This window comes from Clytia hemisphaerica, unplaced genomic scaffold (genome assembly GCF_902728285.1).
Source record: "Clytia hemisphaerica strain Z4C2 unplaced genomic scaffold, Clytia hemisphaerica genome assembly, whole genome shotgun sequence".
In the NCBI taxonomy this organism is placed as follows: domain Eukaryota; kingdom Metazoa; phylum Cnidaria; class Hydrozoa; order Leptothecata; family Clytiidae; genus Clytia; species Clytia hemisphaerica.
The window spans coordinates 1,727,596-1,741,535 of NW_027103979.1; the positions used below are offsets into that span (position 1 = coordinate 1,727,596).

Sequence of the window (13,940 nt, forward strand, 5' to 3'; positions counted from 1 at the left end):
AACTCACTTCCAAAGCTCATTTGTAATTTGTTAACTATTTATCTTTCCTTTATCAAAAGTCTTATTAAAAGTTAGTAATGAATAATTTTCATAGTTATGTCTGTCATTTATTAATAGTTTCCTGTTAACTTTTGATGTTTATTATTATTTTTCTTTTTAAGATGTACACGTGTAAAGAGTGTGGAGCCCTATACTCCATACCTGAGCTCCAACTAAGAAAGACATGTAACGCATGCTATTTAAAACGGTTATGTGATGTTTTGGCTGACGTTACAATCAAACAAGTCGCAAAGAAAAACAATATGGGTAGCCAACTTTTAAAAGGGCCAAACGATATGCGGATGGTTAACTGTATAAAGAAAGCAATAGTTGATAAAAGAAAGGAACTTTCAAATGGCGGTCCAAATTCAGACGATAAAGATCAAGAAGATTTTGAAGATGATAAAGATAGTGAAGAAGATGAAGAAAGTGAAGAAGATGAAGAAAGTGATGGGGAAAGTGATGGAGATGAAGACTTTGACCCTAAAAGACATCAAAAAAGAAAGAAAGTTGTTTTATCATCAAAGGTTTCTGAATCTAAAGTCAAACACAAAAGAAAAGAAGGAAAGAAGAAGGAAAAGAAAAGAAAGAAGACACAACCGAAATCGCCTGACTGGAAAAACATACATTATTACCCAGATATTGACGACTTTTCTGTTGATTTATCAGAGTTTGACGTAGATGATAGCATATTAAAGGCAAAACAGTCCAGAATTCGAGAAGATCTCATGAGTGCATTTGGAGAGCTTAACACTATCAAAAATCCCATGGAAATGATCAAAGAAGTAACCTGTCCCTTTAAAAGTTGCACTTTTAAGGGTGTCAATCTAAAGGATCATTTGACGCGTAAATCTACACATAATTGGCCAACAAACATGGCCATTTTGGAACAATCCTACCGAAAACGTCAGTTTTCTCACCTAACTAAAATGCAAAAATTTAAGTCAATGGAACCTGCACCATGTTGTGAATGTGGATATTTCTTTGAACGCTTAGATTCACACGTAGCATCAAAAGCTCACAACATAAAACGACACTCTTCTCAATATAAAAAGTTTATGATGGAATGCAACTTGGCCTATGAAAGCTTTCGCAGTTTCAGAAATTCTTTTCAAAACCTGAAACATGCAAGGTAAGTCCTTCTTGTAATTACTTGCCAAATTTAGATAGACTAGTATGGTAATAGCGCAATTGAACAGGATAAAATGAACTTTGAGAGTTTATATTCTCTTTTTATTTTTTCTTAATATTTGGGCGTTTCATACCACTGTTTCATGTATCATTGATCTCATCATTTCAATGACTTTTCACTCCTCTTGACGAGAAGATCGTTTAAATCATTCAAGACAGTCGTTTGTTTTACTCCCACTACACGTTTTTTTATTTATAAGCATCACAAGGGTGGGTTTTGTTTTGAAAACGATAGATCTATTGTTGCAGGACAACAGAAATTAAAGCAAATACCCAGGCTTAGCAAAAATTACCCTATGCTTAAAAAAATAATTTTTTAACACTTCTGTTAGTTTCTTTCTCTTTTTTTATTACAGGGAACAGCAATCATTATTTAGAGAGGAAATTCCTAGGTAATATAAGCCATTCTATCTCTTACAATTTCTTTACACATTAACAAAAAAAGAAATGTTTCATTTGGATAACTTATATGATTCTCAAGGTCTTCTATCTCTGAAATACCACTTGATTTTACTATCCTGTTATTTTTATTGAATGCAGCCATTAATATATTTCTACAGTTATTTTTTGTGAAAGTAAACATTTCTTCTGCATTACAGCACATCAAGATCATCGTTTCCATTAAATTCGCAGTGGTAAGATAGAGAGTTATTTGCTGCGTTGAGTAATTTAGCATGAGATATATTTAAAAAGTTTTACATCTTAAGGAAACAAAAATAAGGGATCGGGTTTTACTGAAGACTTTTGTGCTCGGGATTTTTCTCATCTTCTTGTGCAATATTATTGTTAAAATATTGCAAAAAGCCAGAGCCTTTAAATAAAACTTGAAACTCGATGGGGCTTAAATTTAGCATGTGCGTATACATTTTTTAATTTTATTTTGATGGGTTCGGAACTAGAAAGAAGGACCACAAACTGTATGCTTTCAATTCTTTCAATGTTTTTATTTTTTTGACATTTACAATTTCTTTCTAATTTTCAGTGAACTCCAGAGCTCATCAGCAACATGTTCATCATCATTTACTTCTCGGTAAGAAAGTTTAAAATTACTTATATGAATTTTTATAGTATTTGATGGTTTTAATGTCGTAATTTGGCTTGAGAGATATTTAAAATATTTTAACATCTTAAGGAAACAAAAATAAGGGATCGGGATTAACTGAAAAATTTTGTACTAAGGGCTTTTCTCATCACCTTGTGTAATATTAATGTTAAAATATTACAAAAAGCCAGAGCCTTTAAATAAAACTTGAAACTCGATGGGGCTTAAATTTAGCATGTGCGTATACATTTTTTAATTTTATTTTGATGGGTTCGGAACTAGAAAAAAGGACCACAAACTGTATGCTTTCAATTCTTTAAATGTTTTTACTTTTTGACATTTACAATTTTTTTTTTAATTTTCAGTGGACTCCAGAGCTCATCAGCAACATGTTCATCATCATTTACTTCTCGGTAAGAAAGTTTACAATTACTTATATGAAGTTCATAGTATTTGATGGTTTTACTGTCATAATTTGGCATGAGAAATATTTAAAATATTTTTGCATCTTAAGGAAACAAAAATAAGGGATCGGGCTTTACTGAAAAATTTTTTACTCAGAGCTTTTCTCATCTCCTTGCCTAATATCATTGTTAAGCTATTACATATGCGTACACATTTTTTAATTTTATTTTGATGGGTCGAAACTAGAAAAAAAGACCACAAACTGTATGCTTTCAATTCTTTCAATGTTTTTACTTTTTGACATTTACATATTTTTGTTTTTAATTTTCAGCGAACTCCAGAGTTCATCAGCAACATGTTCATCATTTACTTCCCAGTAAGAAAGTTTACAATTACTTATATAAAGTTTCATAGTATTTGATGCTTTTACCGTCATAATTTGGCATGAGAAATATTTAAAAAAGTTTTGCATCTTAAGGAAACAAAAATAAGGGATCGGACTTCACTGAATTTTTTTGTGCTCAGGGCTTTTCTCATCTCCTTGTGTAATACTATTGTTAAACTATTACAAATTTACAAACTATTACATTGGTTTTTCTGTTATGTGTTATGTCATACATTTTAATTGCTTCCAACCATTTCTTTTGGTGAAAAAAAGTGTTCTTTGTATTACAGGAAAACCAGATCGTCGCGTCCATCACGATCGGCTTCAGCGAGGTAATTTTGAATGTATGGGAAATATTGTATCACAAGGTTAATATATTGTGTTACTTTGACTGCCAAAATAGCTAATACATTTTAAGGAAACAAAAATCAGGGATGAGTGTTTACACAGGCTCTAAAGCCACTTTGGTAATCATTTCAGCTACTAAAATATATTTTTTGAGCTTATTCTTAACCGTTTCTAACTAGTTTCAAAAGACAACATTCCGATGAATCGAGTGACGACGACAGTGATGACGGAAACAAGTAGGTGAATTTGATCAAGAAACTCGTTATGAACTGAATTAATTACACTTAAATTTTCTTTTGAATGGAATAACTTATGTTGAATGTGAAACAAAGATCAGAGAAGATCAAAAATATAGATTTTTCTATTTTCAATTATTCAGTGGAAAGAAAAAGATACTGAAAAAGGCTTCATCACACAAGATGGTCACAGCAAGTTACAAGATTTTCAAGCTGACTGATAAAATTGACATGACTAAGAACCACCATGAAGATATTGGGACTGATCCTCTCACCCAACAGTATTTGTTCTTGAATGCTGATGCACTCTTACATAATTTTCTGAACTGGATGTGCCTGTGTCGCAGAATGAAGGAGACCAATGCCAAAGAGGTAATAGCGACTATTTTACTCTCATTAAGAATTTGTTTAGTGATTTTTTCTCATTAACCAAAATAATGAGTGGTTGTTTTACTTAATAACGATAACCACAATGAATAATAATACAAGCTATGTGACATGCGTCGTAAGAATCGAAGGAACTCATGAATTTGTCTAAAGATTTTAGTCTAAGCTGACTTTTAATCTGATTTATTGTATACTTTTTATCGTTTAGATCCTTTCACATGTTAAGCATGTTTGGAAAACGATTGATGTGAATCTTACATGTGGCTTCAAAACTTTGCTGACAGGTGAAAATGTGTCGGACGTGTTTTTTAATCCATTGGTCGCTGAGATGGAAATTGAAATGAAAAAACCCCTTGATTGCCAGAAACAAAATTTCTACAAACCCACTACACTCTCCACCAAGACAGGCGCTGTCATTTTGTTCCTCGACTTTGTTGAAGAAAGGAGAATTTATTTTGGTTTGAAGTTGGCTGAGATCAAAATATTCCGAAAACAAATGAAGACAAACCAAAAAGGTTTAAACTTAAAACTTATATATAATGAAATTCATATTCTGTACAACTTGTTACCTTCGTGACATTCGTGTGGCAGAGCAACATTTATTTATCATATCAGCAGTATATATCAAATAGTCAATCTAAACATCTTCATATATCTTTAAAAAGTATAGAAAAGTTGTGCTTTTTGAATGCTTCAAATGATATGCAACCTCACTTTCCAGTATTTTTTTTACTTCGCAAATTTAGGTCTCAACAAATCAACAAAACAGCGGCAGCAAGATGTGCAGGATAACAAACTTGACCACCTTCTCCAAATCAAAGATTTTGCAGCATATGGCAATTCTAATTATGTAAAAGAAATCGTCAATAGGCTGAGCGACAGAAACTCATTTTTCACGCTAAGGGAAGCCTTTGCAGCGAGGAATATGCTGTTCGTTTTTTTATGCTACACAAATGGTGTCAGGGCGTCAAACTTGATGACCATGACGTTAAGAGATTTCAAGAAAGCGGATTGGGATTTAGAGTTTAAGGCGTATGTTCTTAAAAACAAACGATACAAAACCAGTCTTTTGTATGGACAGAAGATCATCGTGCTTTCAGCTAACCTTTACCAAATGTTTAATACATACATTAAAAGATGTCGGAAATACTTTGTTACCGATGAAGACAAAAGATCTTATGAGAGGTATTTTTTTTTTGTCTCAATCACTTATCATTGTTTGCTGTTCATTCAAATTCATTTCTGCAATCATTTTATAAAATTCACTATTTAAAGTTAAACTCTTAACAATATTTCATTCATTTTTCTATCAGACCGATGTTTCCATCTTCGCAGACAGGGTTACCGCTTCCTCACCCAGCTATCTGCAAGGCAATGAGCAAATCTTTCGAGGAAGCAGATTCCCTAAAGGGAACGAAATTAGATGAAAGGATATCTCCAACGAGGATTCGCATATCAATAGCAACTGAATTTTCTGCAAATGAAGGTTATACTAAATAAATACGGCAATGATACTTTTTCTCTATTTATTTTCTATAAAACAGGTGCATAAATTATTAAAGTCTATCCAAAAACTTTGCAGGCACTGTATTTTTGTAATGAATATGATAAGATATGCAACCATAGCATTTAAATGTTTCCTTGATTAGAAGAACGAAAACAACGTAGTAGCCAACAGTAGCTCTGTTATGGGTAAATCAAATACGTTGTATTTTTAATTATTCTACTTAGAACTTTTGATAAAACAATCACAAAGAACTCTGTTCAAATGTTAACTTACACGGAGAAAATTGTCTTTGTTCATTGGTTTAGGTGTCGATTATGATAGGTTTGCCGAACTCTTTATGAAGCATCGAGCAACCACAAGTAAAAAGTTTTACGTTACACGATTCAACCACAGAGAGGCAATTCAAATGAGCCTTAAATGCTATGAGGTAATTAAATATACTATTAGTAGCTACAAACGTTTCAACTCGATCCATTGAAAAATGGACTTCACTTATTTGATTGTGGTAACAGCGGACTTTTTAACAGCTTATCCATTCATGGATAAAAGTTAGTTTTTTTCATGACAGTTTTCATCTCTCTTAAAACACGTCAGGTTTTTGGAATTGACAAAACACTACAGACAGAGGCAAAGAAATTCGCAAAATCAATCAAGACCACTTCGAGTAACGCGGGGAAGTTGAAAGATTGGCTCAAAAAGAATATCACGATGATAAAGGAAGAAACAGGTGAAGATGCTTGTGATGAGGAGATCGTAGAAGAGCTGAGATCGCTTTTAGGTAACTAGAATGCTTTGTTCCTCTGTGTATTTGGCCTTTTATTGATGAATAAATCATAGATATGAGGAGAAAGTAGTAAGAAGCTGGTATATAGGAAAACTTTATTGTGACCCTTTTAGACTTCAGCCATAACATGAATTCAATTATTTTATATTCATTTCGCTTCTTTCATCTAGGAAGTATGGATGGTGAAAAAAGCAACATCGGACAAGAAGGTTACTTATTTATATTTTTCTCTTCATGATTTTGAACAGATTTTACAGAAACAATATTTAGGGATTGGGTCATATTTCTCATTTGGAGAGATATATCCATTAATACTTTGAGGTTTTTTTTTCATTAGATGCAGTAGGTGTGGATATAAACACTTGTACAGAATCAAGTAATGGTGTGTAGTTACTTATATCAATTCATCTGACTTTGCGAACCTGCTGTTTGATAATTCTAAACCAAAAAACAAAACAAATGTTATCTCATACATTAATGTCGTACTGTTTATTTAATTATAGTAAAACATGTTTTTTCCAAATTACGTAAAACAAGATAGATCCTCTGTTTTTGGAACACGTATAAGTATTTACAAAGAAAACCGCATTGATTTTTTAACGGAATGTATAAGAACAAAGTTTAGGGATCACGATACGTGAAACCATCTGTCAATGACCCTTTATTTTCTTTCCCCATCTTTTTTACCGAGGAGGTTTCGAAATTTTTCATGATTTGTAATACTTTAGGCATTGAAGAAAGCGACACAACCCATGATATTAAGAGATCCTCTGAGGAGACATCAGGTAAGATTGCATTTATCGTAATTTTGTTTTAATTGCATCATTGTTCTTTTGTAATAGATCGTTCTGAAACAAGACTTAGGGATCACCATATGCTAATTAGATTTTGAAGCTATTTTTCAAAGGACCTGCTCTTTTATCTGCCACCATTTCTTACCGAGGATGTTTCCAAATTTTTCATGATTTGTAATACTTTAGGCATTGAAGAAAGCGACTCAACACATGATACTAAGAGATCCTCTGAGGAGACATCAGGTAAGATTGCATTTATCTTAATTTTGTTTTAATTGCATCATTGATCTTTTGTAATAGATCGTTCTGAAACAAGACTTAGGGATCACCTTATGACAATTAATTTTTGAAGCTATATTTCAGAGGACCTGCTCTTTTATCTGCCACCTTTTGTTACCGAGGGGGTTTACAAACTTTATATGATTTGTAACACTTTAGGCATTGAAAAAAGTGACACAACCCATGATATTAAGAGATCCTCTGAGGAGACATCAGGTAAGATTGCATTTATCGTAATTTTGTTTTGACATCATTGTTCTTTTGTAATAGATCGTTCTGAAACAAGACTTAGGGATCACCATATGCTAATTAGATTTTGAAGCTATTTTTCAAAGGACCTGCTCTTTTATCTGCCACCTTTTGTTACCGAGGGGGTTTACAAACTTTATATGATTTGTAACACTTTAGGCATTGAAAAAAGCGACACAACCCATGATATTAAGAGATCCTCTGAGGAGACATCAGGTAAGATTGCATTTATCTTAATTTTGTTTTAATTGCATCATTGATCTTTTGTAATAGATCGTTCTGAAACAAGACTTAGGGATCACCTTATGACAATTAATTTTTTAAGCCATTTTTCAAAGGACCTGCTTTTTCATCCGCCAACTTTTCTTGCCCGGACACATATACACTTTGTAACATTTCGATATTGAGGTTTTATATCTTAATTCTATAGAAACATCATATTCATTCATTAGATTAATTTATTTTGTTAATTTTTCTGTTATTCAGGAGATATGGAGATCGATGACGATGGCAATGGCAGTATTAGTAAGTGATTCTTTCTCAAAGAAATGTCATCTAGATTTTTAAAGTATTTGTTCAATTCACAATTGAATTTGGCATTTCCAAAGAATGTTTTTTCAATCAAAATTTAATTTAGTGGAAAGGTTATAAATTATTTTCTATCATTATATTCTTTAGACTTTTCGATAGAGTTTGACATCAACAACTTAAAAGACAGTTCTGGTGCGTATAATCGTTATTATTAAAATTGTTATTTATTAGGGATTCAGGGTTATGTGAATAAATTAAAGAAACTAAATTTGCATCGTTCTTGTAGCTGCTTCCATATTGTTCTTAACATTAGTAACCATTTTTTGTTTTTTTCTATGCGTGTGTTCAAAAAGTAAAGGATGTTGTTTTTATATGTTTTAGAATCTACCATCATTTCAGAAATTTTGGATGAATTGATCGACAAAGTCTCTAACATAAGTCCTTTAAATGACGGTAAGACTGAGTTTTATTTTTCTATTTTAAATATATGTTTTACTTTTACTTCCAGTGGTTTTTTTGCATATGTATTGATATCCTGACGACTATTCATTTTAAGTAATGTATATTTTTATTTAAGTTTTTCCTTTTTGGAATTTATTAACCTATTTAAGTTTTAGCCAAAACAAAAGAAGTAACAACTGTAAAAGAAGAAACCAAATTAAAGGACTTTAAAGTTGTTCTTAAAGACGTCCAACATAAAACTACCTCAGGCAAAAGTAAGTGTAGATATTCTGCATTGAAAAAAAAGGATTTGGATATGAGTTATTGTTAAGTTAATCTGAATAAAACTGATAAGAAATCTATATTTGATTCAAACAGTGGGTTTTGCTTAAAATGAAGAGAAAAAAATCTTATGACTTTGTATTCTAGTGTTTGCCTATTTTTAAATTTTAGCATTCCGTGAAAACATCGAAATTAAAGAGAATTCAGACAAAAGTAAGTGTAAAGTTTTTTCCAGCTAATGCACTTGACAGTCAAACAATGCTAAATAATTTGACTATTTTCTGTAACTGTACCTCAACTTTGTTATTAATAATATTTTCTATTCACTGAAAATTATTCTTTTTGTTACAGGCAAAAAAGTACTCAGTAAAGATGGTGAAGTAATCTTCCTAAAGGATACGTTTCAAGGTAAATAATTTTATTCGAGCGTTGGGTGTTTAAAAGATGACAAGTGTTGCGCAGAATCGTGACCTTTCGTAGAAAAGTTTTGAGGTTTTGAGGATTAGTTGATGGTACATGCTGGCTAACTACGTAACTATTAGTTTATTGCCAAACTTTTCAAAGTATACCATCACATACAAAAACCTCTTTATAATTAAAATTGCTTAATAGAAATCTGGCTAAACTCCTTATGTGTTCCCCAGAAATTTAACATTTAATATATTTTTGAATATTGAATTCAATATATATTAATGTATTCACTTTTTAAGCTAATTAAAAACAAATTCAAGGTGTCATCCCTAAAAATTGTTTCCTTGAAAAGGAATTTAAAACAACCATCAGTGTCCAACACGAAAACTAGTTTGCGTGACTTTTTATCATTTATTGATTTCATGTAAAAAATCTTTTCAGAGGAGGAAGTACCAAGAAGACAACTTAAAGAGGTTTATAACAAGATGAAACGCCTGACATCAAAGGATGTTGATAATTTTTACACCACCTTCAGGAAGCATCTTTCGTCTTTGGTTGGGGGTGGATGTGCTTCTGCACGATACGAAGTTTTGTTTGGTACAAAACAGCATTTTGATTATGAAGGGAAGCAAATCACAGTGCATCTGTTAAACCATTATCAAAACACGGGTAAGTTATATTTAAGCTCTGTATTTCGGTAAATACACACATTTCATTTTTAAAATTAAGGTGTTTCATACTTGAATAAAATGAGCTTTATGATATATTTGTTCTAAATCTTTTAGGCTTTCTAAAAGATGATTTGTACGAACACTTTGAAAAGGCAGTTGATGAACTCTTCCCATCGAAAAACTCGTTAGATTTGCATCGAAAGTTTAACTTATTAATACCCGTCTCATTGATTTGGTTAACACAATTCGAGACAAACCTATCTGCCGAACAAGCCGCATACTTTCTGTCCCATCATTATGAAGGAGCAACGAATAGTAAGCTCTTTTTTATTTCCTTGAATTTAAAGAAGATATTTAACTAATCTGATTTCGAAAATTATAAAGTTGATTCCGTTAAAAGTAATAAAGAAGAGGTATCTTATATCTAACAGCTTTATTTAAAGATTCCTAATTCGTTAACTAACACGTTATTCGTTAAAAAGTATTGTTGCATCGTTATCGATCTCTCGACTGACTGTCTAACCTATTTTTTTAATTACTACTTGATCGTAAAAAGTAGTCAGATTTCAGTTGTATATATTCATAACTCACTTACATTGTAACCGTTTATTTTTGTTTTATCCTTTTCTGACTGAAACCTATAATATCTTTTTGAGAATAAAAATTGTTTACTGGATCTTTATTTCAATATCTGAATCTTTATTTGTAGCTAAACATTGGCCACCTTTTTACGGAGGCACAGTGATAAGTTAAGCGTATTCAAATTTCAGCACAATCTGAGGACGAAGCGGAAGAAGAAAAAGAAGAAGAAAGCATAAATGAAAACAAAATGGACAAAGGTAGGGTTAAAGTCTTTCTAATTATCAAACCTGGGAAAACAAGCAATGTCTTATCAAGTATTTTCAATGACTAGACAAATTTACCTTAATCTATCAATCAAACAAAATATTAATTATGACGAAAAGTTTATTTTAGAAAAAGTTCTTCTTACACTATTACAATGGTAATATTTTATTCTATTATATCCAGATAAAACGTTATCATTCAGACGAGACTTTTCGCTTGAAGATTGGCACCAGACGACAAAGCTAACTCGGGAGCAATTACTGATCTTGGTGTTTGTCATCAAAGACTTGATTCGACAAGGAAAATATATTAAGAAGTCGCTTTTCGAAGACACCTTAAGAGTGGCCACTACCACATATCCAAGAGCACGTCAGCTTTGTGACTTGACATGGAATGCTCACTTTAAAGACGTCATTACCAGTATGACAAGAAAATTTATCAAAGAGAAGAGAACAAAAGATACTTCGAAGTTTGAAGAGTTTGTTTTGGAAGCACGTAGACTTTACAACTATGATTTAAAACATTAGTGATTTTTCTATTTTAATGTTTTACTTTGTGATAGCAACAGTGGAGATTTATTTCAACGGTCGTATTCGCTCGATTCGAAAATAGTTAGAGGCTAAAATTTACAATAAAAAAATAAATATAAAGTAAGAAAATAAAATACAAAATTTAGAATACTAAGGAGCTAATCTGAGATATAAGCTAAGTTTTGTGTTTGGTTTTTTTATTGGTATTTCACCTATCATTATTGTTGAATAAACGAACGTTGAAACAAAACCTCACTGTCGCTATCACGTATATAGCACGTGTAGTGTGTTTTTCTTTTATTACATATATAATGTATCTTTTGAAGTCTTTGTATATTATCTTCAAATCTATATGTAGATTTATAGGAGATAATTAATGTTGACATTTTCTTTTCTTATGAAACCTATCCCTGAAATTTGTTTTTTCAGAATGCAACATTTTACTTGAAAAAGAAAAAGCGAAAAAGAAGGTGTTTCAACACAAAAACGGAAGTAGAATTTGCGTTATTTTCCCTAAAGTAAAGTTTGATAGGAGATAGATATTGTTGACTTTTTATTTCTCTTTGAAACCCAACCCTGAAATTTGTTTCTTTGCATTGCAACATTAAACTTGAAAGTGAAAAATTGAAAAGAAGGTCTTTCAACACAAAAATGGAAGTAGACTCTGCGTTAACTTTCCTAAAGTTAATATTGATAGGAGATTTATGATATTTTTGACTTTTTATTTCTCTATGAAACCTCTGTTAGGGTTAGGTTAAATTGAAGCCTCAAAGGGATGCCATCTATAGGTGTATTTTACCCCTCATGCAAAGAAAATTGAAAGAGACCGGCCGTTGTGTGTAGAGTTTTAATGCTACGTCTTTGAAACTTTGCAAAATTGTTCTCCAGTCAGTAGAGAGGCCTCAGGGAAAGTTTGATGGGCTAAAAACGAGAACATTTCGCAGCCCGTAGCCCGGCGACCGCTGACGGTGGAGTGATGAAATTTGGCATGCTCCCCCCTCAACATTGTTAACGTCTCCAGAAAGTTTCAAGTCGTGAGACCCGCCCAGTTCCGTACAGGTCCTTTACAGTCCCATAGTGCCTTCCCGTCAACTGTATAGGACTTTGGACCATTTTTTTTCGGAATCTACATAAAAAAAAACATAAAATATCAAAACCTGGATGAAAATTTAAAAAAAGACCTTGACCCGATTCGAACTAGGGATCCCCAGTGCGTGAACCAAAAGCCTTATACCACTGGGCCAACTTACTTCTCGCTGTGCACCGATGAAACTTCTATGGGCTGTGATGGCTTGCTAATGATCTCTAAAGACCCCTTAGAGCATTCTTGAGGTTTGCCTAAAGATGCAAAAGAAAAGCACATCCACCCAAAACCATAGCATAGCATTACTAGAAGAAAAACTTCCCCCATCCAAGTACTCCGACTATGCTTAACTTCTGTGATCTGAAGAGAACGGGTGTTTTCATCCTCCTATAGATGTGGAGCATGCCTGGAATGTTTTTTGGCTATTTTTACTTTGCTCAAGGCCAACTAAGCAGTCAGGCAAAGTCCTCCGGTGGGACCGAATGATCAGTAAAGCAAATTTCCCCGGTTGGACCGATTCAGGCTCCTACAGCCCTCCACAGCCCCCCATAGCCTTTGGGACCCCTTCGGAAACCTACTGCATTGTTCTCCCTCAAAGCCAACACCCTCCATCAGTCCTCCGAAGCCATTAGAAGGCTTGGAAAGGCTTGAAACTTGGAGAAAATTCGTCAAAACTAGAAAAAAATGAACCGGAGAACAAGTGTGCACAAGATCTAAGACGTAGCATTAAAACTCAACACACAGTGCCCTGTCAAAAAATTGCTTAAATCCCGTTTGACACCTTCCCGTAAGGACGATTGCCGGGCCGTACGGCGTTTTCAGCCGGTCAAATTTCCCGTGAAGCATCTCTACCGACCGGAGAACAACTTTTTGCAGTGCTTTGAATTTACAGACCTGGGTATTCGCCATTCGAAACGGAGTCGGGGCCCTTACGTCGTTTTCATCCAAATTTTAATATTTCATCTTTTTATGGTGTAGATTCCGAAAAAATTGGTCCCAAGTTCTGAAAATGTCGCAGGAAGGCTCTACGGGGGGGTCTAGGCCCTTAGGGGACCCTTCCGTAGCGTCGGACTGGGTGGAATTTACGTATTGAAATTTTCTTGAGACGTTGAGCATGTGAAAGGGGGGAAGTATGCCAAATTTGATACCTTCGCCGGCCGTGAAAGTACAGTGTGGGACGTTCTGTACGGCCGTTTTACGGCTTAAAAATGCTGGACTTTTTTTCAAAAATCGCTTTACCATGGTTCATAATGGAATTTTTTTATAAATTTCATATTAGAAAATAGATGCTCATTAAGTCTTTCACAATTTTTTTATCATTTTCTCGAGTTACACCACTTTAAATTGTTAGGGATGGATAGCATAGAAACAAATTATATTTCATCCCCAAAAATTGGTTTTATGCAATAACTTAATAATATTTATAGTTGACTCCTCTGAATCTTCAGTGGATTCGTCAACACCATGAAAAATTACATTGCATGCCGTGGATTGAATC

General features: G+C 33.1%; 2 protein-coding genes across 4 annotated transcripts in view; one reads left to right on the forward strand and one right to left on the reverse strand.

Annotated features, from left to right (window-relative positions):
* LOC136810947 (zinc metalloproteinase-disintegrin-like EoMP06) overlaps nucleotides 1-13,940 on the reverse strand; it is a 179,583-nt gene that overhangs the window by 67,306 nt on the left and 98,337 nt on the right. The gene's annotated exons all lie outside the window — the stretch shown is intronic.
* On the forward strand, nucleotides 164-11,506 carry LOC136810943 (uncharacterized). 2 transcript variants are annotated; one of them, XM_067067530.1, is made up of 30 exons: nucleotides 164-1,171; nucleotides 1,587-1,622; nucleotides 1,830-1,865; nucleotides 2,213-2,260; nucleotides 2,638-2,685; nucleotides 3,009-3,053; nucleotides 3,353-3,394; nucleotides 3,590-3,646; nucleotides 3,790-4,018; nucleotides 4,242-4,548; nucleotides 4,780-5,218; nucleotides 5,347-5,519; nucleotides 5,846-5,967; nucleotides 6,135-6,318; nucleotides 6,495-6,533; nucleotides 6,662-6,706; nucleotides 7,053-7,109; nucleotides 7,305-7,361; nucleotides 7,557-7,613; nucleotides 7,806-7,862; nucleotides 8,133-8,171; nucleotides 8,325-8,369; nucleotides 8,559-8,630; nucleotides 8,795-8,893; nucleotides 9,072-9,113; nucleotides 9,252-9,308; nucleotides 9,753-9,980; nucleotides 10,097-10,297; nucleotides 10,753-10,821; nucleotides 11,012-11,506. In XM_067067530.1, the coding sequence occupies exons 1-30, from the start codon at nucleotides 303-305 to the stop codon at nucleotides 11,353-11,355; spliced, it is 4,143 nt and encodes a 1,380-aa protein (XP_066923631.1). In that variant the 5' UTR covers nucleotides 164-302; the 3' UTR covers nucleotides 11,356-11,506. The 2 variants fall into 2 exon arrangements, with proteins under 2 accessions (XP_066923631.1, XP_066923630.1); XM_067067529.1 differs by having other exon boundaries at nucleotides 8,789-8,893; nucleotides 11,012-11,505.

What these genes read in the sequence shown, in the direction of transcription:
- LOC136810943 (XM_067067529.1), top strand. Translation starts at nt 303, where the DNA reads ATGGGTAGCCAACTTTTAAAAGGGCCAAACGATATGCGGATGGTTAAC. An exon ending in TAAAGAGAATTCAGACAAAA is followed by an intron (nt 9,114 to 9,251) that starts GTAAGTGTAAAG and finishes TTTTTGTTACAG; the next exon opens with GCAAAAAAGTACTCAGTAAA. An exon ending in CCTAAAGGATACGTTTCAAG is followed by an intron (nt 9,309 to 9,752) that starts GTAAATAATTTT and finishes AAATCTTTTCAG; the next exon opens with AGGAGGAAGTACCAAGAAGA.